Consider the following 27971-nt stretch of genomic DNA (forward strand, 5'->3'; position numbering starts at 1 on the left):
GATCTGCTGGCTGCATACAAGTGATCTCGGCGACATTACCAAGATCACTTGTACAAATCAAGCGGTGGCTTCCCCGCTGTACATTTAGCTCTGCTTTCCCAAAGGAGGGCTAAATGTAGAAAACAACTACCCACTCGGTGCCTGGAACTGCATGTCCCAAGCATCAGGAGATAGGAATACCACACCCCTGCTGCCCCTCTACTCCGTGCTGCCCCAAGGCCAGGCCTTGTGGGAAATCCGGCCCTGACTAGCAGTAAGTTCCATATACAAGTCTTGGTGAAGGCTCAACCCTTTTGATTCCTAAGATTTGGAAATTAGTCAATTGTACTACTGCCTACCAGGTCAGACTGTGTACTATTACTGGCCAAATGTCACAAGAAGAATCTGATGTGAGGAATCATGAAAAATGTAGAAACCAAAACTGGAAATTGTAAAGGAATCAATAGAATACATATTTAAAGCTCATTTAATGTACACATGTACAGTAATACCTCCTTGTTTTCCCCCCTACACAAAATGTTTCAATCAATTAAAAAATACCTCTTTTGAGGGTCTTTCTGCTGGTCTTTGCTCCAAGTTTCTTTGGTGGGGGGAGAGCTGGCAGAAGGCTCCTGTAACCACCACAGCAACCTGCTTTGGATGTTATTTCAAGAGCATTAAAGGAGAATTATTGGGAGAGTAAAATGTACTCTTCCAAATACTTAGAGCCAAGTGTCACATGCCGGATCTATAGATCGAGAATTGAGTGATCACGAACCTCTGATCACTCAGCTCACGGTATTCTCCCTGCAGAGAGTGGTGACTCATTGAAGGACAGACAGGGATCTTTTCTAGCTGCAGCACGGCTCTGTGCTGTCAGCAAATAGCGGGCAGTTGCCTGTCAAATGTTGACTTTGGGTCACAGGAATACATTAGTAAATATACTTCTTTGACCCAAAAGAGGACTAAAGCCAAAACAAAGATTTGGCTTTAGTTCTCTTTTAAATGAGAGAACACGTCCCTTTAGATGTGCCTGCTTCTCCCTGCTCGCTACTGGGTGCTGTAGACTTTAGTTTTCCAGTCTGCTGATCTGTTGCTTGAGCAGCACATATAATGTGATGATAGGAATGTGTTCTTTCATATAATGCTCAGGAACAAAGTGATTGATGGCAGAGAAAGCTAATAGCTGTTAGAGGCAGGCAACAACAGTATGGATCAGAAGGAGAGAGGATTGATCATGATGGAAGTAGTTAGGACTAGAAATAAAGACGGGATGAAGACAGCTGCTACAGCTTCAAAGGGTAATATTGTTGACATGCGAGTTTGCAAGGAATTGGGAGTTATCCATTTTATGATCGGAGAAGACTTTGCTACAAGTGAAAAAAAGGTAAGGCTGGAGTTCAAGCTGAAATCACAGTTGGAAAATAAACCCTTGCAGTGGGGTATATTCATGCTGGAAGGGTTAAATGCCCTTTAAAGGAGAACTATGAGGTGAGTCATTTCCACTCATCCTCACAGATATGACAATGAAACTGTCACAGGTCGGCTCAATAGATTGGGAAGTGAGCGAACACATACCGTCGCTCGCTCACTTTCCGATCATCTCCATGCAGAGAGCCGTGACTGTCAGTCACCACTCCCCATAGGGATTCCTCTCTCCGATCCTCCAGCGCTGTGTGGAGGAACGGACGGGGGTGTGGGCAGGCACAGCTGGCTCTGCCTCTAGATCGGCAGAGCCAGCTGTCACTCACGCAGCTGGGTGGATCCAGACAGTATTGTTGGGATCCATCCTGGCTGCGGTGCTCTCAGCAATAGCCCGCTATATACTGAGCTTTGGGTCACGGGAGGAGGTTAGTATATGTCCTCCTGTGACCCTAAAGAGAACTATGGGGAAAACACTTACCCATAGTTCTCTTTTAAGTCTAAAGGGAAAATAAAGAGACTGTATTACTTAGCTTAACCCCTGCTCTGGCACTCTCTTCGGCCTGAATCTCTGAGCTGTGGGTGTTGCCCTGGTATCACATACAATGCAGGGCTGTTAGCTCTGCATTGTATGTGGAGGAGGCAGTGGTGTAATTGCAGCCAGAATCCCCATGGAGAGGAAGCTTCACAGGGTCGGTCAGATATATGGAGGAAGTGGTGAATAAAGTAAATATTAGGGATGCACCGATATATCGGCCGCCGAAACATATCAGCCAAAAATGGCACTTTTGGCTAAATGTCGAAAGCGCCATTTTCCTGCCGATACATCGGCGCATCCCAGGTTTCTTTCCTCCCCGCTGGGCACTGCTCCGTGTCCCAGCGGGGAAGAGAGAAAGGGACAGCTGGCCGAGCGCTGCGGGAGGAGAGCGCTGTGAGCGGCCGGTGTCTCTCCTCCCACACCGCTCACCTGACTATCACAGTCCGGCAGAGCGGTGTTGGGGCGGAGACAGCACGCGCTGTCACAGGAGGCTGGGCTCCCCTCCCTGCTCCCCTTGCTCAGCCTCCTGTGACAGCGTGTCAGAGAGGAGAGCGAGGTACAAACACTCAGTGATCACTGAGTGTTTGTAGATAATTGAGGACAGAGTATGATTACTATCTCCTCAATTATGAATGATTGGGAAGTTATCTACATCACCTCCTGTTCATTCATGATTGTGGTTATAGTAAACATACTCTGTCCTCATGTTATGAATGAACAGGAGCACTCAGTATAGAGGATTCCTGTTCATTGATAACAGGGGATACAGAAAAAGAGATTGAGGACTCTGTGTGTCTCAGGACTTTGTGTTTTCTATCTCTTTTTTTATTTTAAAAGGGAAATATCAGGGGTTTGTTTAGATCCCTAATATGTCCCTGAAGCCCCTAAAAGTAAAGTAAAAAATAAAAATATTTTATAAAAATGAATAAGTCTAAAAAAAAATATATATATTTTTTATAGTTTCTGGAGCAGCAAAGTCTCACCGAATTTGCTGGGCACACACAGCCTGCTGTCTTGTAGGTATTCTCCATATTGGAACATTTCCCATTAGAACACACCTGAAATAGGAGACATATAAATAAAGGAAGAAATATAGTATGCCACACACAATATACCCACAAATAGAGTATTATTATTGATAACCTGTGCAACACTAGAAAATCCCCTGTACAAAGAAATCCCTAATTGGAGCTGGTCTAGTAAACAGGTTTACACATATGAAGTATTTGTAAATGACAATATTTAATAGTAACAAAATAACCAGTAAGAACACCTACAACAAGACATTTAAAAGCAATTAAAATGACTTCCCTTAGGATAACCCGGTATGGGTGATAATCTGAGCGGCAGATAGTCACTGGTGCAAGCACAATGGCCAAAATCAAAGGTGGATACTTTGTATCGGAGCTTACTCACATCGTTTGTGGTTCAAAGTGGGGGACAACCCTCGTAGGATCCTGTGCTGATGTATAATTCTCAATGGAGCATGACTGCACGTAGCAATTCCAGAGAATCCAGCTCCTTTTTGTAAATGCCAGAGATCTTGGGGATGTCTCTCCGCCCACTGGTCGATGCTTACACTCGCCCGCGGGGTTCAATTTCCAATCCGTGGAGGAAAAATCCGAGGTGGTTTCAGGCTTGTGCGGCCGCACGGTAAGATAAAATATGTTAGAATCCCCACGGCGGTGTGTCCGTAATGTGGCAAAGCCGAAAGCTGAAGGAGATCGAGTGGCAACAGCCCGCTCGCACTTCTCGATCTCAGCCTAAATTGTACAGGCTATTCAGCTGCTGCAGACCAGACAGTGTCCAGGCCGTCTTGGTTCCGTCCCTTTGATTGAAAAACAATGTAGTTTTCACTCTCACTGGCCGCGTGTGGAAAGTAAGAGAGTCTGCTGCGGGTATCCAGGGAAGCTTTCACACACGTTACCCTGACGCGTTTCCCCCCAATCACACGGGGCTTCCTCAGAGCTGTGTCTTATAGAGGTGCCTGGACCGGAGTGACATCACATTCTGGCTCTCGGCACCTCTACAGGGCACGCAAGAGAGCCGTACAAGCGTACAATGCATGTATGGATGGAGCTCTGTTACAGCACAGCAGCCCACACTGGACCCCAGGCTGAGGATCCACTCCAGTTCCCATACATTCCATTGCAGTGGGACTTGGGTCGTGACTGAATGACCATGGACAAATGTGGGTCCTGAGATTACACAGGTTGAGAACCACTGCACTAAAACTACCCATAACTGCTTTTTTGGATATTGTTGTTCACTGGGGTGCGGTGCCACAGTTTTATCCATATATCCAACAACACTTCTATGTTGATAGATCTAAGGGAAGTCGGATGGTGGCCATGTTCCGTATACATCAGATTACCTCTCTTCCATCACGATCAGGTCCCCCAAAACTGAACTCCTGAAAAGCTGACATACAGACCTGATCGGAAAGTCCATGTGAAAGGGGCCTAACCCTTTGTTAGGACAGATGGTGTTCAAATCTAGATGGTATTCACAAAAGACTGAAGAGTTTGGAGAAGGCCGGAGAAGTGAACAGTCTAGGACAGTGATGGCGAACCTTGGCACTCCAGCTGTTTTGGAACTACAAGTCCCATGAGGCATTGCAAGGCTCTGACAGCCACAGACATAACTCCCAGAGGCAGATGCATCTTGGGATTTGTAGTTTGGGCACAGCGGGAGTGCAAAGGTTCGCCACCACTGGTCTAGGACAACATAGCTAAACTGGAAAGTGAGCTGAATTGGAGAATTTTTCCAAATCAGCTATTTTGGCCTAGATTGTTCTTCTCCTGCCTTCCCCAAACTCTTCACCCTGCTGTGAATAACCCTGTATGTTTACAACTGATAATAAGATCTGCAGCACAGTAGAGACAGGTTTAATTAGAATAAACATTACCCTCCCCATCACAGGGGTAACTAGAAATCACAGGGCCCCATAGCAAAATTTTGTATGGGGCCCCTTTGATCATTGGTAAATTTGGGGTATTGTAGTTTTTCCACGGTTTCACAATTTTAAGGCTTGACATGTTTGGTATTTATTTAACCGACGCGACCCCGTCTTTTATATTTTAACAAAAAATTGGGTATTATATTTCTGTGCACTAAATTTTTATTGAATTTATTTTTTCCTAAAAATACTGGTTTGATAAACATTTGCGCAAAAATCATGACGACATGAAAAATTGTAACTATTTTTTTTATTCTACAAGGCCTCTGCTTTCAGAACATATATCATTGTTTGGGGGGGTTTCAAGCTGTTTTCTAGCCAAAAATTGATATTTTGGCTTTTCAGCATTGCAGTCATCGGAAGCCCGCCCCTCAGGGGGGCGGGCTTTCAATGATCGCAAGTGCGGTCTGCCTGTCCAAGATGGGCAGATCGTACAAGCTTTTAATTAGCTTACAACCATCGCAAGACAAAAGTCTTGCGATGGTTGTAAGGTGTATGGGCACCTTTACTGAGCAGCGTGGTCGAACAGCGACTGGGGTAGGGGGGGTGGGTCTCTATGGACCATGCTAGCTTAGTATCCACAGCACCTATCAAAACAGGACAAAGTGCTACATGCACTTTGTTCCCAGGGGACAGAATGAACAGAAAATGTTTTTGAGAAGATTTCAATGCATTTCACCAAAATTTCACTCAACCCTGTTTAAGAATAGGAGAATCAGTGTATTAAATTATTTATTTATTTGTTAAAAACATTTTTATTTTTTATTTTTTTTAAATCAATTAAATATTTTTTTTCATCTAACTTTATTGCTATCACACAGGAGAAAACAATAGCCTGTGTGATAGCAATTGGAGGTGACAGGTTCTCTTTATTGACCCTGTCACCTCCAATACAAGAGTTCTAGCACAGCACTGTGCTGGAACTCCTGTGAAAGGGGAGAGAGGAAGAGCATTGCTCCGCCGTCTCCATGTGTACACGGAGCGGCAGGGTTAGTTTTAAACCTGCCGCTATGCTCACTGCAGTGAGGAGAGACTCGGCGCCGGAGCCCGGAGGATGGTGACAGCGAGGAGAGAGGTAAGTGCAAGGGGGAGGGGGACAGGCTGCAGACTTTTTACATGTGATCTCGGCGACAGCGCTGAGATCACATGTAAACAAACAGTGGGCTGCCTCACACTACATTTAGTCCTGCTTGTGCAAAGCAGGACTAAATGTAGAGAGGGCAACTTACCGCCCGACGGCCGCAACTTCCCCACAAGGACACCGCTGCCGCCCCTCTGCGCCCTGCCGCCGGGCCTCTTTGGCCTTGTGGGGAATCCGGGCCTGGGAATGAGGCAGGTATAATGAGGGTATAAACAACATAACACATTTTACAATAATATGCTGCATGGTTGGTGACCTTTTTGATCTATTGCTAATTATTAACAATTTATATATATGAACTTACTTCTATATCGTTGCATTTTGTTCCACTGTTGACCAGTCCACCTTCGTACAGAAGAGTTTTACATGTACCAAATGTGATTGTGACTCCACTAAATCTCGGAACGTTTTGACCTCCAACGCAGTACAGAACTCCGCACTTCTTATCTCTGCATGCAAAGCATAGTATTATGATGTGTCTTTCAATAATGGGCAAAGCCGCCTGTATTAGAGACATTACATGTGCAGATCTGGAGCTTTAAAGGCTAAATCTACTTTTTAGGCCGGGTTCACACCTGGCCGTTACTATAGGCGCCTTTTCAGCTTGTTTTTAGCACGTTTTTTAGTTCAGTGAAACGCGCATTCGACGCTCGTTTTTATACCTCCCTGGCGGTATGATTTTTTTTTTCTTTTCCTTTTTTTCCTTATTCTTTTTTTCAGGTTTTTAAATTTTTTTTAAACTTTCAAATGCGGACGCTCGCAAGGGACAGGACCTGGAAGACGGCAGCGGCCGGAGGACAAAGCGGGGATCGCAGACAAGGTAAGGCCTACGATGTATTCCCGAGTTTGGCTCGGGGTTACCGCTCTGTTAACCCCGAGCCACACTCGGGAATACCAATGGATACGCGCTGCTCAAGTACCTTTTCGTGCGTAGGGCGTTTTTCAGCGCGACTAATCGCTCTGAAAAAAAACTCAGGTGGGAACCGTGCCCATGACTCGGGTAGCTCAGAGGTCCCTTTCCAGTACCCACCTCCCTTCAAACCCCCCTTCCCTGTTACCAATAACTACGCCACACAACAGCGGGAGTTTAAATGGCCACAGCAGCCTTTTATTATAAATACTTATAAATAACAATATCAACAAACCAAAACACACTGTATCAACTTGTTTGGTTTCAAGGTCCTTGAAGGCAATCCTACTCTAGAAATGGACCAGTATCTGCGGTCAGCTTTCCTGTAACTGAATGCCCCCCAGCCGCCATACACCGCCTCGGGGACGTAACTAGATTGCCCGCAGACCCACGTTGGTCCCCTATTCACCGGTCATACCAATCTGACCGTCCGACTACTGGAGGACACCCATACCACGGATGGGTCCCCCGTGCAGATATGTAACCACTAACTACTGCCTCCAAGGATCCAAACCGCAATCCCTAGCTGTGACAAATACCCCTAAACACAAACCACCTCCTATGGGGCTGGTGGGTGGGAAGTTCTTCCTCTGTTGCCGGACTCCCAACTGAACTTCCGGACTCCTCCTTCCTGGCTAAACTTCCTGAAGCCCCTCCTGGACGACCCCCCACATCCAATCACGTAAGTGACCCATCTATAACCTTTTCTATCTCTCCTTAAACCTTTCCTATTCTTGTTCCCCTTCCCAGCCTTGTCATGCAGGCCTTCCGCTCATTCCTCTGCTATCCATAGCTCCAGGCCTTACTTAGGGATTGATTGGATTCCACTTCTTGAGCGTTTTTCAGCGATTCGATCAGCGCTGAAAAACGCCCAGGTGTGAACCCAGCCTTAGACCATATATTACCCATATACTGTATTGTAATATTATATATACATTATATGACCCATATTTACAGTGTAACATGAAGAATGGTCACATACATTTTCCAAAAACCAATGTTATCAAGGTCTCAATGGAAAAAGCTACAAGTCCCATATGACATGATGGCAGAGGGACTATTGCAGAGTCCGCCAGGGATCCCATCTCCCTCTTCAAGCTGTAGTTCAACCGCACTTCCTTCAGCCTCCTAAACAGTGGATTGGTACCTCTGTAAGGACCCGAGGCTGAAGGAATACATTGCACTCGCAAAGCATAGCTTGCCGGCGCAATTATATGTGGGCTATTAATACAGCAAATTCACAATGCTCATTAGATCAATGTTGCGGCATGGACTACTATTTTGCACAATGAGGTTTTAGCTAGGGATGCACCGATACCAAGTACTGTACTCGGTATAAGTACAGATACGTTTCAAGCTCCAAGACTAGACTAGAGAAAAATTCAAAAGTTAGAAAAAAAGTTAGGCCGCTGTCATTTGTAAGGAGCACGCGGAGCTCCTGGGATTTGTACATCTTTGTTTTATTGTATGATTTTGTTTTTATAAAAATCCAGTGACACACCAATACCATTTTTCAAAGTACAAGTACTGATACATTTTTGTTTATTGTCATGCGACAGTTTTTCTAAAACAATACAGACAGACCCGGAGAGACTGGGCGGAGGGTCTACATGACTGGGGGGAGGAATAGTCCCGGGAGAAAGAGTTAAAAAGCAAAATGGGAATAGCTGCTCTTGACTGATTGGACATGGGAGTCAGGTGTCCGGGAGGAGCCGCATGGGAAGGAACTGCAGGGGCTGAGGGACGTCCTTTTTCTGGAAATCGACGAAGGAAGTAGGTTGTCCCACCCTCCCTCCCTGAATTTTGTAGTTCTGGGGGTTGTGGGGTTCTTTTGTCACGGCAGCTTGGCGGGTTAGGGGGTCTACAAAATCGGAGTTGATTACAAACAATGGGGGGCCATCAGCTGGTATGGGTGCTTCCCCCTGTTGGTGTCCAGACTTGTAAGGGGCGGGGCCTGGCCCCTTGGGAACCTGGAAGTAGTAAGTGTCCTCGAGCTGGTTGTGGTGCAGCTGGGGACATGGGTGGAGTGTTAGGAGAGGCCTTTTTGGGCTGTTGGGCACCCAAAGACCCCTTCTCAGGTCAACAATTGTTTACAGTATTATTTGTGTATATTATTTGGTTTATTACTTTTGGTTATTGTTGTTGTTTGGTTTAATAAAAGGGCTGATGTGGCCGTTAAAATATATGTTGCGCAGTCCGTGTGTTTATTGGGGTTTTAACGGAGGTACGAAAATTGACGAATCCATCAGTCATGCCTGTTTCCTCGTTAATCTAGTCTGTGCGCAAACGCAGATACTGGGTCGGCGTTCTCCACAGAACACCGGCACTACATTTTTAAACTGAAGCAGCTGCCTGAGGTCCCGCGCTTGCTTGGGACCTCGGCAGCCTTCCTGTTAACCACATGGTGCCATGGCAATGGTTTCTTGCACCGGGGCCCTGAAGGTTCTAATTCTAAAGTGTGTTTATTGGGGTTTAACAGAGGGACGAAAATTGATGAATCCATCAGTCAAGACTAATGATTTCAGGACAGTGTTGGAGTGCCAGAGCCAGGTCCCAGCTGCAACCGCTGCAACCCTGGTAGTTCTTGTGACAATGCCAAGTATCGGCACTGGCATTTGAAAAGTATCGGTGCATCCCTAGTTTTAGCCTTTAACAGATTAAACCAAAGTGGCCTGAACCACTCAAATCAGTCGAGCAAAACAAATGGCAAACGCACTAATCAATTTGTTACCAGCTTTACAGCAATGTGCACATGGAAGGGCTTTAAACAGTAATAGCAAAACCTTTTCCAGCACACTCACCAGCCAGCATGCAAAAAAATTTGTCTCACCGCTAAGGTTAAAAACAGATTTGGTGCAGTGACGCATAGGGGGGTCTCAGCTGTCATTGTGATGTGCGGGGTCCCTTGTGCGTACCTGTGCCTTTAAGGGAGGTTGGGCTTCCTCCTGACAAACCTGCACCCAATTTAATCTTTTGTCCCATGTGCTACCAGATAGAGACTCTCATAGTTTAGAGTTAGGACCGCACTATATAGAGGTGCCTTGGCGCGGCTGTGCGGCTTTCACATTTTCTGCAGAAGATGTCCATCTAAACCTCTGTTTTTAACCTTAGCGGTGAGAAAAGTTTTTTTGCATGCTGGCTGGTAAGTGTGCTGGGAAACTTTATGCTATTGCTCAAATAAGTAAAACTCAGGATGCTTAAAATTCACAATGAGGGCTGTAAAAGGGTGAATTAATTAGTTCAATATTTTTCAGACAACTTTTGTTCCCCCGTTGGCTCTTTTTAACTCTAATTACAAAAGGTGTAATTGATGGGTTTTTTTTTTTTTCACCGGTACAATTTGATATTCCCCAATTTATTCCCAGATTTGTCAATCCATGTTTTCAGCGTTTATTGAAATTCATCACATTGACCTGAAAATTAACTTTGAGATTAAAAATGCATGGCTAGTTCGGCACTGTCCTTGCATGTCTATTTTCTCTGACCGCTCCATGGCAGCACACAAATGGGACGGCTCCACCTCCCTACCAATCTGATAGGCTCTTAACTCATAAAAATGACCCGCCCAGCAGCATCCAGTGTTCCTTTCTTTTCCTCCTCTACATTCTGAGAGGGAGTAGTGTTGGTTGCCTTACCAGGCTGGGGTAAAGACCTGGCCGTCCGCCCTATCTGACATCCCTGGGGAATGGAGGGTGCAGTCCCCCTCGACATCCTAAATGGAGGTGAGGAAGGAGTCTGTTTTCCTTCCTTTCGGCCGGAGCTCTTCACTGAGCTCCGGGTCGAAAACCAAGTGATTAGTAAGGTCTGCAGACCTTACTAATCACACTAGATAGCCAGGGATCTGCCTGCTCGCCTCCTCCCTGCAGAAAGACAAGCAGGTGAACTGACCCCTGATATAATGTATATCAAGCACCCCCCACCAGTAAGGAAGAACAGAGTAAACTGATGATTAGTAAAACCACTTTGCTCTCTATGAGAGGTTACCTGGTACTTACTTATTTTCACATGCAATGTACGTATCTCCTTGTTTCCTACAGTACCCCATGTGGTTTCCTTTAGTATTAATGTCAAAGCAGTAATCAGAAGCAACTGTAGCCTCTAAAGAGAAAATAAATAATATGAGAGCATCTATTTCATGCACAATATGAAGCAATAAAATAAAACATAAAAAAATAAATTTTAGCTGTATTTAAAGGAGAACTATGGGGTCAGGGCTTTTCCACATAGTTCTCCTAAGGATAATGGGAGGATACAAACTAGCGCCCTCCCGTCACCCAAAGCTCAGTATACCGCGAGCTACAGCTCACGGTATACTGAGACGCCGCAGCTGAAACGGTCCCGACAATTATGTCTGGATCCACCCAGCTGCCTGAGTGATAGCTGACTCTGCCTATCTAGAGGCAGAGCCAGCTGTACCCGCCCCCTCCCCCGTCCATTCTGCCAGTTAGCGCTGGTGGATCGGAGCGGGGAGGGGGGAATCCAGCCCCTCCCCTGTCACGGCTCTCTGCAGTGACAGGATCGAGAAGTGAGCGAGCGCCGGTATGTGTTCGCTCACTTCCCGATCTACTGAGCCGACCTGTAACAGTTTCATTGTCACAGGTCGGCTGAAAATCACTCACCTCATAGTTCTCCTTTAAGAAAGTCCAGAAAGACATCTTTGCATCTGCAATTTCCTGTGTCTTTTAATGTATTTTTGATGCGTTTTTTTTTTTGCATATCAATTTTTATTGTGACAAAATATATAATATAAACATTGCCAAAGAGGTAAAACACATTTTCGTTTTTTCTCTTTCTTTGCGACACAACAAAATAAAGTGTAAGATACCAGTAATCGGACTTCGAGTAAGATGCAGAAACTAACAACAAGAAATAGTTACAAAATCCATAAAGAGAACAACAAAAAAACAACTCATAGAGAAATACAGTTGTATTACAGCAACAACAATAGGAGTCGGCACCATATATAGTCAAGGAAGTCTCCTGTGCGCTGCCATTTAAGTCTGTAAGGCCAAAAGGGAGCATTGATGCACCAAAAAAGCACCTGTACTATTTTTCACAGACGTATGGCAGCACAACACACAAGTGGCAATGGGACTAATAGAGAAAAATGTGTTGACACCTGTGTACACAGGTGTCAACAGGGACTAAGGGCCCATTCACACCACTACTTAGCATTCTCGAACTCCCGAATGCTATTCGGGTCTGTGAGGCATTCGGAAGTTCCTGAATGCTATGTGGTATTGTAGTAGACAGCTGAGCTTGGACCAATGGCAAAGCGCCATTGGTCCAAGCTATAAAAAAAAACACGAGAAAAAAAAGCAAAACAGTGATGACATCGATCTCGATGCTTCACCAGTGATGAGCAAGTGAGGGACAGGGAGGCTCCTCCCTTCTTCCTCCCCACATAGCTTGATTACTGAACTGGGGTGGGGCTTCAGCTGGACGGGGTGGAGCTTTGGTGAAAAGGGGGCGACGCTTCAGGGGGCTGGTGGGCAGGGCCGGGGAATGCCTCGGCACTAGTAGTGACTCATTATAGGCCATGTGTAACATTCTACTTACGGTCTCCCCAAATGGCAGCACACTGGTCATTCATGAGTGGGCACCTTCCTTTGTAGCAGGCCCCTTTCCCATCCATGCAGGGGTATCCATTCATTCTAAAGCTGTTGTTTGCACATGTAATGGACTTCCCGTCACAAAGATCTGCAATGTCACATTCTTCCTTTGCAGGCCTACAAACAGATCCTCCAGGTTTGAGCTGTAAAGAACAAATATGTTAACAACCAGCCAATATCTCAATAATAGCAAATATATTACAGAAATAACAACTATAAATAACGGGCATGAAACATTTATTTCAATGAATATGTCCATCCTTAACCACTTGAAGTCCACGGTGTTTAGAACCCCTTCCTGTCCAGGCCATTTTTCAGTATTCAGCGCTGCGGTACTTTGACTGACATTTATTCCGTCATGCAACGCTGTACTGAAATGAATTTTATACCATTTTTTGGGGCTGGTAGAGCTTTCTTTTGGTGGTATTTAATCACCACCGGGGGCTTTTATTTTTTACTATTTTAAGGAGAAATTATAGGGGAAAAAAACTGTTTCCCCTATATTAAATGATAAAACATTTATTATTACCCAATTTTTTTATAAAATATAAAAGTTGGGGTCACGTCGGGTAAAAAGACACCAAACATGTCAAGCCTTAAAATTGTGCACACGCGTGAAACCTCAAAAAACTACCATACCCAAAATTAACCATAGGCAACACTTTAAAAGCTTTTACCGCTCATCAGTTTAGTGTTATCAATGATTGATGGCCATGAAATGATTGCTCTCACTGCGACATTTTCGGTGATATGTAACATGTGTAGCGCAATTGTCGTTTTCACGCGCTGGCGCATTGATTGCGTATTTACGTAAATTGCGTAAACGTGGGGGACTTAAACATTTTTTTTTAACTTTTTTTATGTGTGACTTTTATTTTATCTTTTTACTTTTCTTTATTTTTTTAACTCTTATTGTCATTGCTATTACATGAGGGGATAACAATCCCCCTATATAATAGCAAAGGCACACTGACATGTCCTCTTTATGGAGACATTAGGGGTCTCTAGGACCCCTAATGTCACCTGGGGCCCCCAAAGAAGCTGATGGCTATAGCAGCCAGATGACACATCACTTCCGCATTTACAGATTGCAGTGGGTTCCAGCAGCTACCGCTCTGGAACGCACCGCAATTGGTGTGAACAAGCCCTAACTGTTCACAGAAATAACATTTTATTTTTTTAAAACAGTGTTCCGCTGGAATGACTTTGTGGGGCATTTTTAACAATTTATTTTAAATAAAGCAACTGTCAAAAACTTGTATTTTGCTTTTTGTTCAAATTTTTTCTAAGGTGTTGTGTTTTTATTTACATTTTATTTAACCCTTTAGTGAATGAGTACCCCCTACTCATTCACAAGGGGGTGGCATCTGGGCACCCAGATGCAGATGAGCCCTCTGCCCACAGACCCCCACAACACAGACCCGGTGTGGTCCCCCCTGGAAATGCACCCTTCCAATGCTGAGGGCATGTGGCCTGGTATGCAGGGCCGGGTGCAAGGATTTTTGCCTACACAGGCGAAAGAGCATTTTTACCTGATTCTCTTTCACTTTTTTATCTGTTATAATTTTTTTTTCTAATTATTTGTTAATTTCTTTATTTTTTTTAATCTTACTATCTTTTACTTTATCATTTTAGCCGTCGGCGGCGGGGGCTTGACCTGCCTATATGGTAGCGCCGGGCCTGCTGGTATGGTGGAGAGAGGGGGGCGCTCGTCCCCCCCTTTCCTGCCCTGCCAGGTGCTGTCTGGGTTAAGGGTTTGTTAAGGGATTTTAGGGGTACCTTTTTTACCTTTTCGTTAGCAGCAGTCTGTATGGATATTCGTTTTGTGTTCGTTTCGTTATAGCAAAGTGACATTTTAAACAAAATGGTATTTTTTTAATGTCACTTTGCAGCAACGAAAATCCGTTCACAAACGAAAATCCGTACAGACTACCGCTAACGAATTTCGTGGAAATTTCATTTTCGGAAATTGGGATTCGTTTTCATTCGTCATTTCTGTTATTTGGAAATTCGGATACATCCGAATCTCCGTATAACTAAACTTCGTCCGAAAAACAAATTTTTCAGAAAAGAATCGCACATGTCTAAGGTCTCGTTCACACCTAGGCGTATTGCACGTTTTACGGTAAAAAAGTTGCGCGTTTACGAAGGCTACTTGGCTGTATCCCAATGGAAACGCGCAACAAAACGGCCCAAAGTAGTACCTGTACCTTTTCAGGCGTGGGCGTGGGAACGAGACCATTGACTACAATGGGATTTATATTTTTGAGCGTTTTGTAGAGCGTTCGTCGAGCGTAGAACGCGCTACAAAACGTTCAGGTGTGAACGAGGGCTAAGGGCTTGTTCACACGACGTCCGTATTCTGTCCGGACCAGATCCGTACACAATCAAGCACCCAAAATGCATCCCAATGTATACCTATGTGTATTATGGGCTACAGTTCTCACGAGCGCAGTCCGGTCCGGACAGAAAAAACACTGCCTGTCACATGGCTGATGGATTCGTCAATTTTCGTCCCTCCGTTAAAACCCCAATAAACACTCGGACTGCGCAACATGGATTTTAACGGCCACAGCAGCCCTTTCATTAAACCAAACAACTTTAACATAAACCAAAAGTAATAAACCAAATAATATACACAAATAATACTGTAAACAATTGTTGACCTGAGAAGGGGTCTTTGGGTGCCCAACAACCCAAAAAGGCCTCTCCTAACACTCCACCCATGTCCCCAGCCGCACCACAACCAGCTCGAGGACATTTACTACTTTCAGGTTCCTAAGGGGCCATGCCCCGCCCCTTACAATTCTGGACACCAACAGGGGGGAAGCAACCATACCAGCTGATGGCCCCCCATTTTGTAATCCACTCCGATTTTTGTAGACCCCCAAACCCCCAAGTGACAAAAGAACCCTACAACCCCCATACTACAAAATTCAGGGAGGGATGGTGGGACAACCTGCTTCGTTCATTGATTTCCAGAAAGAGGACGTCCCTCAGCCCTTGCAGATCAAGACAGGGAGAACATGCCAAATCTGTAATTAAACCAAGTACCAAAGTGATGCAAGGGTGAAGTACTTATATGTACAGTATTTGCTTTCATTTTAGGCCTGGTTCACACCTAGGAGTTTTTGAGCAGTTCGAAAAGCACTTTAAATGCCCAACACAAGATTTTCAATGGCCCTGGTTCACACCTGAGCAGAAAAACTCCAGCAGGAAAACGCAAAACGCCCAAAAAAGGTACAAGAGCTTCTTTGGGCAGCTTTTCGTGCATTTAAAAGCACGTTCTTCCATTGCCCGCAATGTTTTATGAGCTGCCAGTGAAAATGCGTGTCTTCATGTACGCGTGTTAAAGCACGCAATAAAAATGTGCACAACTTGCAAATAACCAAATGCTGCTAACGTGCGTAAAAACGCGCAAAAACTGTGCTGCCTAGGTGTGAATCAGGCCTTAAAGGAGAAAGCTCAGTATACCGCGAGCTACAACTCGCGGTATACTGAGACGCCGCAGTCGGGACGGATCCCGACATTACTGTCTGGATCCACCCAGCTGCATGAGCGACAGCTGGCTCTGCCTATGTAGAGCCAGCTGTACCCGCCCCTTTCCCTGTCCGTTCCGCCAGTCAGCGCTGGAGGATCGGACGGGGGGGAATCCCTGCAGGGAGCCGTGAGTGACAGTCACAGCTCTCTGCAGGGACAGTATCGAACGGTAAAATAAGTTGGAATACAGTTGAAGTAAGATAGCTGTGAAATATTCTATATGCTGTGTAGTCAGGCAGGGGGTTGTGGGATGACTTACAAGTACTTGAATGATGATTAAAAACATATCTTATTTTGCAACAAAGCCATTCACTTACCATACATTTGCGACAACAAGGTCCATCACTACACTCATATCCTGGCTTAAGTTTGCAGGTGTATGGATCACAACACACATCTGTACATATCTTTAAGAAACAAAAAATATCATCTGAGTGTAGAACTAAACACATGTACATGTAGTGCTTTTAAACTGCATGTCTATGTTGCCAATTTACACTGAGTGGCCAGTTTATTATGACCACCCCATCAGTACTTCGTTGGGCCACCTTTTGCCTTCAATACTGCGACGATTCTTCTTGGCATTGACTCCACGAGATGGTGAAACAGTGTATATGTTGCTGGTGACAGAGGCATAACTAGAACCTTCAGTGCCCCGGTGCAAGAAACCATGAAGGGCCCCCCCCCCAACCCCCCATTGCCATATGCACCATGTGGTTAACCGGAAGGCTGCCAAGGTCCGCAGCTGCTTCAGTTTAAAAATGTAGTGCCGGTGCATATGTTACAAGCGGCAACTGTCACCTATTCAAGTTATTGATCGGGTGACAGCTGCTGCATGTACAAACCTACACACCGCATGTTATCATATGTGAAAGGATTACATGCAGTTAGGAATCAATTGTGTATCCAGGGATAGTGATTGTTTTTGTAACGGCATGTAATCATATTACATGCGGTGTGCAGGCGTGTACATGCAGCGGCTGTCACCCGATCATTGACTTGAATGGGTGACAGTTGCTGCATGTAAACGCCAGATTAGGGATTCCTGCTGCAGGAAAACGCAAGTTTGTGACACAGCAATCCTTAATCGCACCTGAAATATAGGTGTGAATGGGGCCTAATATACAAACACATGGCCACCCTGCCAAGCCCCCGCACACATAATAAACTTCCCACCCAAGCCCCTAGTACACATATTAATAAAGCTCGCCCCTTCCTAGCCCCCTCAAATGCTTGCATCTTTGCAGGGAGGAGGCACATCATCCTTCCCCCGGTGATCCAGTGATGATTAGTAAGGTCTAGTGCAGACCTTACTAATCATTGTTCAGCTGGAGCTCAGAACTGTCAGAGCTCTGGCCGGAGATGACAGGAGCAGCTCTCCAGTCTGCATCCGACAGAGATGCAGACCGTGTAGCTGCTCCCGCAAGTCAAAAACGCGGTCCGTGACCATGTGCCTGACTTGCCAGCTGGCTGCGGGCCACATAGTACAGGCACGTGGGCTGGAGTTGGCACGTGGGCTGGTACTTTGAGACCCCTGATAGAACAAGTAGACAGTAGCAGTGTCACCTTACCTGAGGTGAAAGAATAGCTATCACACAAGGTTTTTGGACCTGTATGATCAGTCTTTCTCAAGTTATAGACATTTGTCTTATTTAGCAACAACAAGTCTATAGTCATCTTTACTCAAATTTTAATGCACTGAATGAAAATGCTGGGATATCTAGCTGTGTCTCTCCAGCACACTCTTTGTACAGTTACCATATGCTGATATAATTCTTCTAGTTACCTCTGGTTCTCCGCAGTCACACTCCTCCCCGATTTCAGTAAATCTATTACCACAAATGGGTGGAGTCAAGATCTCTGTTAAGACTGGTATGTCCAGCATGCAATCCGGGTATTTATCATAGATAAACCTACTCATGTCACTTATGCTGCAGCAGCTGAATAGGAGCGGAATGTCATTGCTGTCATTATAATAAAAGAGAGAGAATGAGATTGATGAGTACATAGTACAGTAGAATCAGATATGTTGCAGGTTTTTATTTTCTAACTTTTTCATTTCCAACCAATATAAACATGACCATTGAACCTACATCTTAACCACAAGAGGTGTAAGTAATCCAGGTACTCTAGAGTTCATGGTGGGCCATCATGGTGCGGCGGGGGGAGGACGGACAGCCTGAAGTGTTATTACAAGTGATCTTGGCGACATCGCCAAGATCACTTGTAAAGAAACAAGCGGCTTCCCCCATTCTTCATTTAGCCCTGGTTGTGCAAAGCAGGGCTAAATGTAGAAAACAAATTACCGCCCGGCACTCCATGTTCTGGGCGTCGGGTGACTTCAAACGTAGTGTGATTATACGGCACAATGCAGAATACCAGCAGCTATAGAGGAATACAGCAAATCGCAGCAATAGTAAATTATATTATAATGTTCTATTGCTGGCATTTGTAGTCCTCTGTAGCTGGTGTTGTTCTGCATTGCGCTGTATAGTGTACTATTGCTGGGATTTGTAGTCCTCTAGGTGGTGGTATTCTGCGTTGCGCTGTATAATGTTCTATTGTGGGATTTGTAGTCCTCTAGGTGGTGGTATTCTGCGTTGCGCTGTATAATGTTCTATTGCTGGGATTTGTAGTCCTCTAGCTGGTGGTATTCTGCAGTGTGCTGTATAATGTTCTATTGTGGGATTTGTAGTCCTCTAGGTGGTGGTATTCTGCGTTGCGCTGTATAATGTTCTATTGCTGGGATTTGTAGTCCTCTAGCTGGTGGTATTCTGCAGTGTGCTGTATAATGATTATACAGCGCAATGCAGAATACCAGCAGCTATAGAGGAATACAGCAAATTGCAGCAATAGTACATTATACTATAATGTATTATTGCTGGGATTTGTAGTCCTCTGTGGCTGGTGTTGTTCTGCGTTGTGCTGTATAATGATTTTTTGTATTCCTATATTGCGGGCGGTATTCTGCATTGCGCTGTATAATGATTATACAGCTCAATGCAGAATACCACCAGCTATATAGGAATACAACAAATGCCAGCAATGTGTCCTCAATTTCTTTTTCTATTTTAAAAGGGAAATATCAGGGGGCTTTTTAGACCCCTAATATTTCCCCGAAGCCCCCCCCCCTCCCCCAAGAGTAAAAAAAAAATGAAAATTTCAAATAAATACAAATAAATAATGAAAATAAATTAAAAAATAGTAAAAAATAAATTTAAAAAACTTAGTTTTTTTTCCTTGCCTCAGGCGCAAAAGGAGCTGGCTACGGCTATGCTCCCGTGGTGCTCGTGCGGCTGCCGGCTGAATGTGTCAGACGCTGCAGATGGAAAGGTGCAGAACACCCCATGTGCAACGTCGGCCACACGAGCACCACGGGAGGACAGGACGCCGGGACATGTAATGTACTGGAATGCACTGGAATGTAAGCAGGCCGACTCCCTGCGTTCCGGTGCGGGAGGGGGTGTGGAGCTGTATTGAAGTCAATGGCATCGCCCACAGTGCGATCGCCCGCACTCGGAACGCAGGCACATTAGTGCCTGCATTCCGGTCCAGTGTGATGTGCAAAAATAGTGCTCGCAGCATTTTTGCGGATCGCACTGGACTGGAACACAGGCACTAATGCAGGCGATCGCACTGTGGGCGAGGGGACTGCCTGCGCAGCCTACGCCCCCTCCCGCCCCTGAATGCAGGTGTTTTTTCGTTGGTAGATCTCAATGAGCTCGTCATTTAAAAGTAGATCTCCAGACGAAAAATAGTGGGCGCCCCTGCTCTATACTGAGTGTTCCTGTCCATTCATAACATGAGGACAGAATATGTTTACTATAACTACAACTATGAATGAACAGGAGGTGATATAGAAGAACACTTCCCATTCATTCATAATTGGGGACACAGTAAAAAACACTATGTCCTCAATTCTTTACAGACACTCACTGATCACTGACTGCTTGTACCCGCTCTCCATCCTGACTCGCTGTCACAGGAGGCTGAGCTAGCGGTGCGTGGAGGAGAGCTCGATCTCCTCTGACAGCTGGCTCCTCTCCCACACTGCTGCCCCGGCCTCCTGTGACAGCTGTCACAGGAGGCTGAGTGCAGCAGTATGGGAGGAGAGGCCGGCCTTCTGTGACACGCTGGCCGCTCACATTGATCTCATCCCCCGCACCGCTCGGCCTGCTGTGACAGTTTCTCTCCTCCCCGCTGGACGCTGCGCTGTGTCAGAGGGAACACAGAGCAGCACACAGTTGGGAAGAGAGAAAGCATGGATGCACCACAATTTCGGATGAACGATGACACTGTTTCCGCTGACGTTTCGGTGCATTCCTACAAATCATTGTAGCTCTGTATTCATTTAAGGAGAACTATGAGGCGAGTGAAAATCACTCAGCCTCATAGATTCGAGCCGACGTGTGACAATGAAACTGTCACAGGTCGGCTCAATAGATCGGGAAGTGAGCGAACACATACCGTCGCTCGCTCATTTCTCGATCCTGCCCCTGCAGAGAGCCGTGACTGTCACTCACGGCTCCCTGCAGGGATTCCCCCCTCCCCTGTCCGAACCTCCAGCGCCGACTGGCGGAACGGACGGGGCGGGCACAGCTGGCTCTGCCTCTAGATACACCGAGCCAGCTGTCACTCACGCAGCTGGGTGGATCTCGACAGTAATGTTGGGTGCGGCGTCTCAGTAATGCTGCGGCGTCTCAGTATACCGCGAGCTGTAGCTCGCGGTATACTGAGCTTTGGGTGATGGGAGGACACTAGTTTGTGTCCTCCCGTTACCCTAAGGAGAACTATTGGGACAAGTCCTGACCCCATAGTTCTCCTTTAATAAATCAGTAAATATGTGTTTTTAATGTAAGCAGTGTAAGTACCTGAATTTGACTTGGTATCAGCCTCCTGCAGTCTCTTTACAGCAAAACCGAAGTAACAGGGGGACAAACTATACAAGGAGGGTCTGCTCTAGCTGCCAATCAGAAGTGTTGCAGTGGTAATGAGGTAACAAGGAGCATGCTGACAGGTGGAGGGATCAGAATTACATAGAGATGAACTCAATCTGCTGCTCCTCCTTTCTGTGTCCAGTCATAGGCTGGAGGAGGCACAAGACCCATAACTGTCACTTAGCTACCATAAAGAAAAATCAGGTCTCCTGCTCTGCCTGATAGGAATGTGCTGTGGGGCAGAGCTGTGTACATCTCAAGACTGGATGCAGAGAAATACAATTAGGTAAGCAATGGCAAACTCTACAATTCTTTCACATTCGATGCCCTTAACACCTCCCTTTGCGGACCTGTATTTTATTACAGACATTATTTTTCATTCACTTTTACGGCAATAACATCCCATAAACATTACTGAGAATACTGATCATATACAAGTGCAACACATAAAAACACCAAGTGAATTATAGCTGGTCAGGCACACACACATATAGACCGTGACATATTATGTACCTGATAGCTGGAGCCATCATGCAGGAATTGGCTTCACATGTGCAGCCGGGTCTGTCATGACCCATCCCCAGATTATGTCCCATCTCGTGAGCTATTGTTGCTCCAACACCAGCTGCAACCACGAACGCATCCTGAGAAAGGGAAATGGGTGCAAACCATAAGATGCTTTGAGAGAAATGTGAATTCAAGTTATATGATAATGTCATTTAATGCATTTATTGTAATAAAATCATCCTCAAAATGTAATCCATTACCTAACCTTCTGCCATCACGCCTCTTGTGATCACCAATTATGTAATAACATGTCATTACTGCCTAATCTCTGGCTTGGAAATGTCAGTGCAAACACCATATATTTGACAAAACTGTATCACTAAGGGGGTTATTCACTTAGCTAAGTAAAGGATGGACTCCGGCACTGCAAAGCAAGTTCAGTACGTGTTTATTAACGTACTAGTTGCAAGTAGAACACTCTAAACCAGTGGTTCTCAACTAGAGTATTTGCAACTAGTACGTTAATAAACATGTACTGAACTTGCTTTGGAGTGCCAGTGTCCATCCTTTACTTTTATTTTGTCGGAAGCCACCCGCTGACACCTGCTGCACCCACCTTCCATTTTTGGAGCAGCGGCTCTGAGTGCGATGGGTACACGGACTGTATCCTTATTTATCAAGACAACACTATCCCCTTAGCAAAGAAATCCCCCATTAGGAGATGATATGTTTTGAAACCCAGGAGCTGAATTCATATAGTTTGTAAACGTGTTACTTATTGCGAAACTCCTTCTCCCCTGTTCGTTTATATGTATCCTTATTTACTTAGCTGCCACAGGGAGCCGAGTGAATAACCGAGCCGAAGTGAAGTGAGCGGAACGCTGTTCAGCTATTCACTCCGGCTCAGTGCGGCCGATTTCAGCCATACATCAGCTAAAATCAGCCATACATCGGCTGCCTTTGCTCAGCCGACCATGATCTGCATGTTCGGCTGAGCCGAAGTGCAGGAGTTCGACTCAGCCGACCCAACATCTGGAACTGCTGAGCCGAAGCTTCGGCAGTTCACTCGCTGCCGTTCGCCCCTATGTGAAGCCGACCCAACATCTGGAACTGCTGAGCCGAAGCTTCGGCAGTTCACTCGCTGCCGTTCGCCCCTATTCACATAGGGGCCGAACACCAGTAAGTGAATAGCCAAATGCTGCCGAGCGGCAATCGGTTTGGCTATTCTGCTCGCTACCTCGGAGAGTAAAATAGAAAATAAGTTAAATGAATAGGAAAAAAAGTATATATATATTTTAAAGAAAATTAAAAAATTATAAAAAAAAAATGACGCACGCCAACCCGACCGCACGCGACAAACTCCCGCCGCATAATGAAGTATCTGGCAGATGCCGGCAAAATAAAAACAATTAAGTAGAGCTAGCAGTGACATCACCGCTAGCTCCGCCCAACTTTTTCCTGCTGGCCGTCACCTGCCAGAGTCTTCTAGCAGGTCCCGGCCAATAGATAACAACTGGGTGGAGCTGGCCGTGATGTCACAGATGGCTCCGCCCAGTTGTTATTGTTTAATGACAGATCAGCGTCCCCATGTCATTTGGGGACGCTGATCTGTCATTACAACTGGGCGGAGCCAGCCGTGAGATCACTAAAGCTATTCCAGAGCAGATTGATCTCGAAAATCTTCTTCTCCAGGTTCTCTAGCTGAAGAATGACAGCTGAGGAACCGAAAGTGATGCAATTAGCGTCGCTTTCTGGCTCCATTTAGATCGAAAAATGGATGTTCTCTGGTCTCTCTCCCCACCTGTGATGCCGGTTCTGGTTGGCGGGAAGGCATGCTTTACTGGTCCCTGGAAGCATCGGCTTTACACGGCTGTACAGAGTCCTAGTGGCTATAGCCGCTGGGAGTCTGTTTAAATGGGCCTGCTGCTACAACGTACAGCATACATTGCTGGCAGTGAAGGGTTAAAGTCTTTGTTGTGAGTTTTGTAGATCTTTGACAATGAGTAACTTCACAGCAGCTAGAGAGGTGAGTGGGGTTTTCGTTGAAAGCTCTTTTACTATTTGTTAAGATGTCAAAAGGTGTCAAAAGGTAAATGTCCATAGACTTGGGCTCAGGTGTACTTTAGGTGGATTAAAAGGGGTTCAGTGACTGGGCAGAGAGGAGGGAAGACAAGGGACGTATAAGTAGGGTCCCTGCATTAAATGGAATGCCTCTGTGGCATTTAAATGCAACGTGTACCTTTTATACCATATTCAGTAAGAATGCATCGATACCAATTCTAGTATTGGTATCGGTGGCGAGTATTTGTACTCGCCCAAATGCTCCGATGCCTAGCCCGCTACTAGAGCATCCGGTAATAGGAAGACGGGCAGCGAGCCATTACATGCTGCCCGGCTCCCTGATTGGCTGGGAAGCCGTCGCCATGCTCCTTCATCACTTGTGGCGAGGGAGCATGGAGCCGGCCAATCAGGAAGCCGGGCAGCGTGTCATTACACAGCGCCGAGCTTCCTGATTGGCCATCCTCGTCACCTGGTTACGAGGGAGCACGGAGGCGGTTTCCATGCTGATCGGGAAACCAGGTGGCGAGTCATTACACGCCACCTAGCTTCCTTAATGGGACTTCCGGTGTCGTTATTAGGTATCAATGAGAATTTTTTTTAAAATATCGGTGCTCGTGTTTGATATCGAAAAACCAGTATCGGCGCATCCCTTATATTCAGGGTGTAACATGAAAAATTGGGACATCAGATGCCCTCCTCTCACCCCCACTTACCTTAATTGTGAGGTTCTTCCCAGAGGCTGCTGCTATTTTTCAAATCTGGCGCAGCTGTTTGTGGCTCCCTCCACACAGCCATGTCATCCATTCATAGATCCCTTGACAGAACCTGTGAATGCCACCACTGCATAGCTGGTTTCAGTCACTGTTTTCTCTAGAAAAAATTGGTCAAAGTCAACTGACTGGGGCGGCACACTGCTCAAATTTTGGCTAAGTCAGCCGAGCTTGGCTGAAATTCGAACAGTATATGGTCAGCTTAACGGCGATACATGCAGACTGGACTTATGACAGAACTTTCAGTGCTTCTACAGTACACGCTGGCTTTGCTTTTCACTCTTTTGGCCTCGGTCTGTTTGCTCCAGCAACTTTGATTCTCTGGGACCAGTAAAGTAGCAAAATAACTCAAACACAACTAGTTTGAAGGTTCTAAAGCACAAGGTAACTTTTAGTTTAAGATGAGGCGCCCTCTCCCAACGCCCATTCAAAGTGTTTGGCTTTCCTTGCGCCAGCACTGTGCGTCTTCCTCAATGCAGCTCTGCTCTGTTCTATGCTCTCCTTGATATAAAACATCTTATTCGATCTTAAAGGAGAACTATGAGGTGAGTGATTTTCACTCAGCCTCATAGTTCGAGCCGACGTGTGACAATGAGACTATCACAGGTCGGCTCAATAGATTGTGAAGTGAGCGAACACATACCATCGCTCGCTCACTTCTCGATCTATCCGTGCATAGAGCCGTGACTGTCACTCACGGCTCCCTGCGCGTTTTCCCCCCCTCCCCGCTCCAATCCTCCAGCGCTGACTGGCGGAACGGATGGGGGAGGGGGCGGGCACAGCTGGCTCTGCCTCTAGATAGGCGGAGCCAGCTGTCAGTCACGCAGCTGGGTGGATCTCGACAGTAAGGCCCCGTTCACACTGAGCGACACTCACTTCGAGCGGATTTCCTGCGCGGCGGGATAGGGCGACGTTCCAGCGACCTTCACCGTCGGGCTGCATTCAAAAATAGAAAAATTGCGCGACATCCGCGGGAAAAAGGGCCCTGCTCAAGCGACGGGCAACATGGAGTTGTACATTAGAACAGCTCCATTGAAAATCATTGGACGGCGACTTCTTGCGATATCGCAGGATTTATCGCTCAGTGTGAATGGGCACTAATGTCGGGATCCGGCTGCGGCGGTCTCAGTATACCGCGAACTGTAGCTAGCGGTATACTGAGCTTTGGGTAACGGGGGGAGGGGGGGGGGGGGGGGACGCTAGTTTATGTCCTCCCGTTACCCTAAGGAGAACTATGGGGAAAAGCCTTAACCCCATAGTTCTCCTTTAATGAATGTTTTGGTAATAAAGACTCCTTTTATGTTATGCTTCAGTGAATTAACCCCTTTATGTCTTGTCTGTTTTACCTGGATAATTGCAGCAGACAAAGCGTCACACATCGCACTCATGTATGCATACCCGATGGTAGTCCCATCAAAGTCAACGTTCCTGCAAAAGCAAAAGATGGACAGAAAAATATCATAGCCTTCGGTACTATTCCTGGAATGCTTGGCAATATGATTTTGCTTTCATATTTCTTTTATTACGTGCTGGTAAACAGCTGCTCCAATGTTTTTAGTAGTGATATTAACCGCTTGCTGACCGCGGTGTTACACCCCCTTCCTGCCCAGGCCATTTTTCAGCGCTGCGGTACTTTGACTGACATTTATTCCGTCATGCAACATTGTACTGAAATACATTTTATACCATTTTTTGGGGACAGATAGAGCTTTGTTTTGGTGGTATTTAATCACCACTGGGGGGGTTTTATTTTTTACTATATTTAGGAAAAATTACTGAACATTTTGAAAAAAAAAAGAAGTTTTTTCCCCCCATTATATTAGGAAACAATTGTTAATAGACACCAAACATGTCAAGCTTAAAAATTGCGCGCAAATTGCAAAAAACTACCATACCCAAAATTGACCATAGGCGACGCTTTAACCTCTTGCCATCCGCCCGTTAAGAAAAAAACGGACGGACGGCTGACTCCTATCTGCGGGTTGCCGTCGTCAGACGGCATTTTTTTCCTGCTCGCGCGCGCCCCCTAGCGCGCGCGCACGGGCAGGAAAGACCCGCTTGTTACTACAGCCGTTAACGGCTGTTTCACATACAACCGATCAGCGGCTCTATAGCCGCTGATCGGTTGTATGGCGTGAATACAAAATTATTGCTCTCACTGCAACGTTTTTTGCGGCGATATGTAACATGTGCGGCGTAATGGGCGCAATCGTAATTTTCGCAGGTATGCGCATCCGACGCATGTTTGCATGCGTGTATGTATGGGTGCGGACTTTTTAAAAAATTGTGTTTTTTTTATTCTTTCTTTATGTGTAACCTTAAAAATGTTTTGGGGAAACTTTCATTTTGTTTCCTATTTTTTTTCTCACTTAACTTTATTGCTATCACATAGGGGGCTAAGAAACCCCCTATGTGACAGCAAAGAGATGTGACAGGTCCTCTTTATGGAGACATCAGGGGTCTCCAAGACCCCTAATGTCACCTAGAATCCCCCGAAGAAGCTGATGAAGCAGAGATCGGCTCACAAGAATGCGGAAGTGATGTAATATACACCGGAGAGGGTACAGAGACAGATGCACTATGCTGGTCCCGGGCTCGCACCAGCCACAGCGGAGCCCGGGACCAGCGTGACAGCGGGAGGGGGGGCCGCGGAGGGAGGGGTAATCCGGAAGCTTATACAAGCGATCCGTCCAGCTCCATAGCCGGCCAGATCGCTTGTATGTTAACAGGCATCGCTGTCTGTTTAAAAAAATGTCGGTCTTTCCCGCTCGCGCCGCACAAAACGTGCGAGTGGGCGTGGCTGAGCGGACGTCTAAAGATGCGCACTCAGATCTAGAGAGCTCCCCGCCGGCCTTTTTTTATCACAATGGCCGGCTGGGAGGAAGTAAAAAAAAAACTCTGGGATTTTTAAAACTTAAAGGAGATCTATGAGGTAAGTGATTTTCACTAATCATCATAGTTAGAGCCGGCACACCGGGGCCTGAGGCTGTGGGGGAGCACCCCCACCGGTGGAATATGGGGCAGTGCAGGATCCCGGTGTTGTAACAGGCTGCGGGAGAGGAGAAGAGATGTGTGTCACACGCCCCCGCCCCCTGCAGTGCACACACCGACACCTTCTGGCTGCTGCGATCCTGGCTGGGTGAATCCGAGCTGCGGGGGAGCCGAGGGTTGTGTGCTGTCATTTCATTTCATTAGAAAAGTGGATTATAGTGGGGAACATTACACTGTAATGTTCCCCATTATAATCTATTTCTCTGATTACAAACTGGGCCTCTGTTCAATCAAAGTTTGTGACTATGTTAGAATGTGTGACCGGTGACGTGGTCACACATTTTAACGTAATCCCGCCCCGTTTTTCGGCGGTGGAATGTGTGACCGCCAATAGGTGAAGAATTCCAACGCTTTCTCAGCTGTTCCAGGGCAGATCGGCATCGCAAATTATATGTGCAGGAGAACATGCGATTTGCGATGCCTGGAACAGCTGATCGGTCCTGAAATGTCCCTTCTATCCGACTTTGTGAGTGGGATGGAATGTTAGATCTCAGTCACAGAGTCGGATAGAAGTGACATTTCAGGACCGCTCAGCTGTTCCAGG

General features: G+C 46.0%; 1 protein-coding gene across 1 annotated transcript in view; it reads right to left on the minus strand.

Annotated features, from left to right (window-relative positions):
- LOC108794697 (zinc metalloproteinase-disintegrin-like batroxstatin-2) overlaps positions 1–27971 on the minus strand; it is a 57155-nt gene that overhangs the window by 447 nt on the left and 28737 nt on the right. Inside the window, exons 11-18 of the mRNA XM_018565785.1 lie at positions 25723–25804; positions 21552–21682; positions 17888–18065; positions 16419–16508; positions 12509–12704; positions 10945–11047; positions 6344–6488; positions 2923–2997 (exon numbers count right to left, since the gene is read on the minus strand). Of these exons, the coding sequence (XP_018421287.1) occupies positions 2923–2997; positions 6344–6488; positions 10945–11047; positions 12509–12704; positions 16419–16508; positions 17888–18065; positions 21552–21682; positions 25723–25804 (1000 nt within the window). The remainder of the gene's footprint in view (positions 1–2922; positions 2998–6343; positions 6489–10944; positions 11048–12508; positions 12705–16418; positions 16509–17887; positions 18066–21551; positions 21683–25722; positions 25805–27971) is intronic.

This window comes from Nanorana parkeri, unplaced genomic scaffold (assembly GCF_000935625.1).
Source record: "Nanorana parkeri isolate BGI_ZX_2015 unplaced genomic scaffold, ASM93562v1 scaffold887, whole genome shotgun sequence".
NCBI lineage: Eukaryota > Metazoa > Chordata > Amphibia > Anura > Dicroglossidae > Nanorana > Nanorana parkeri.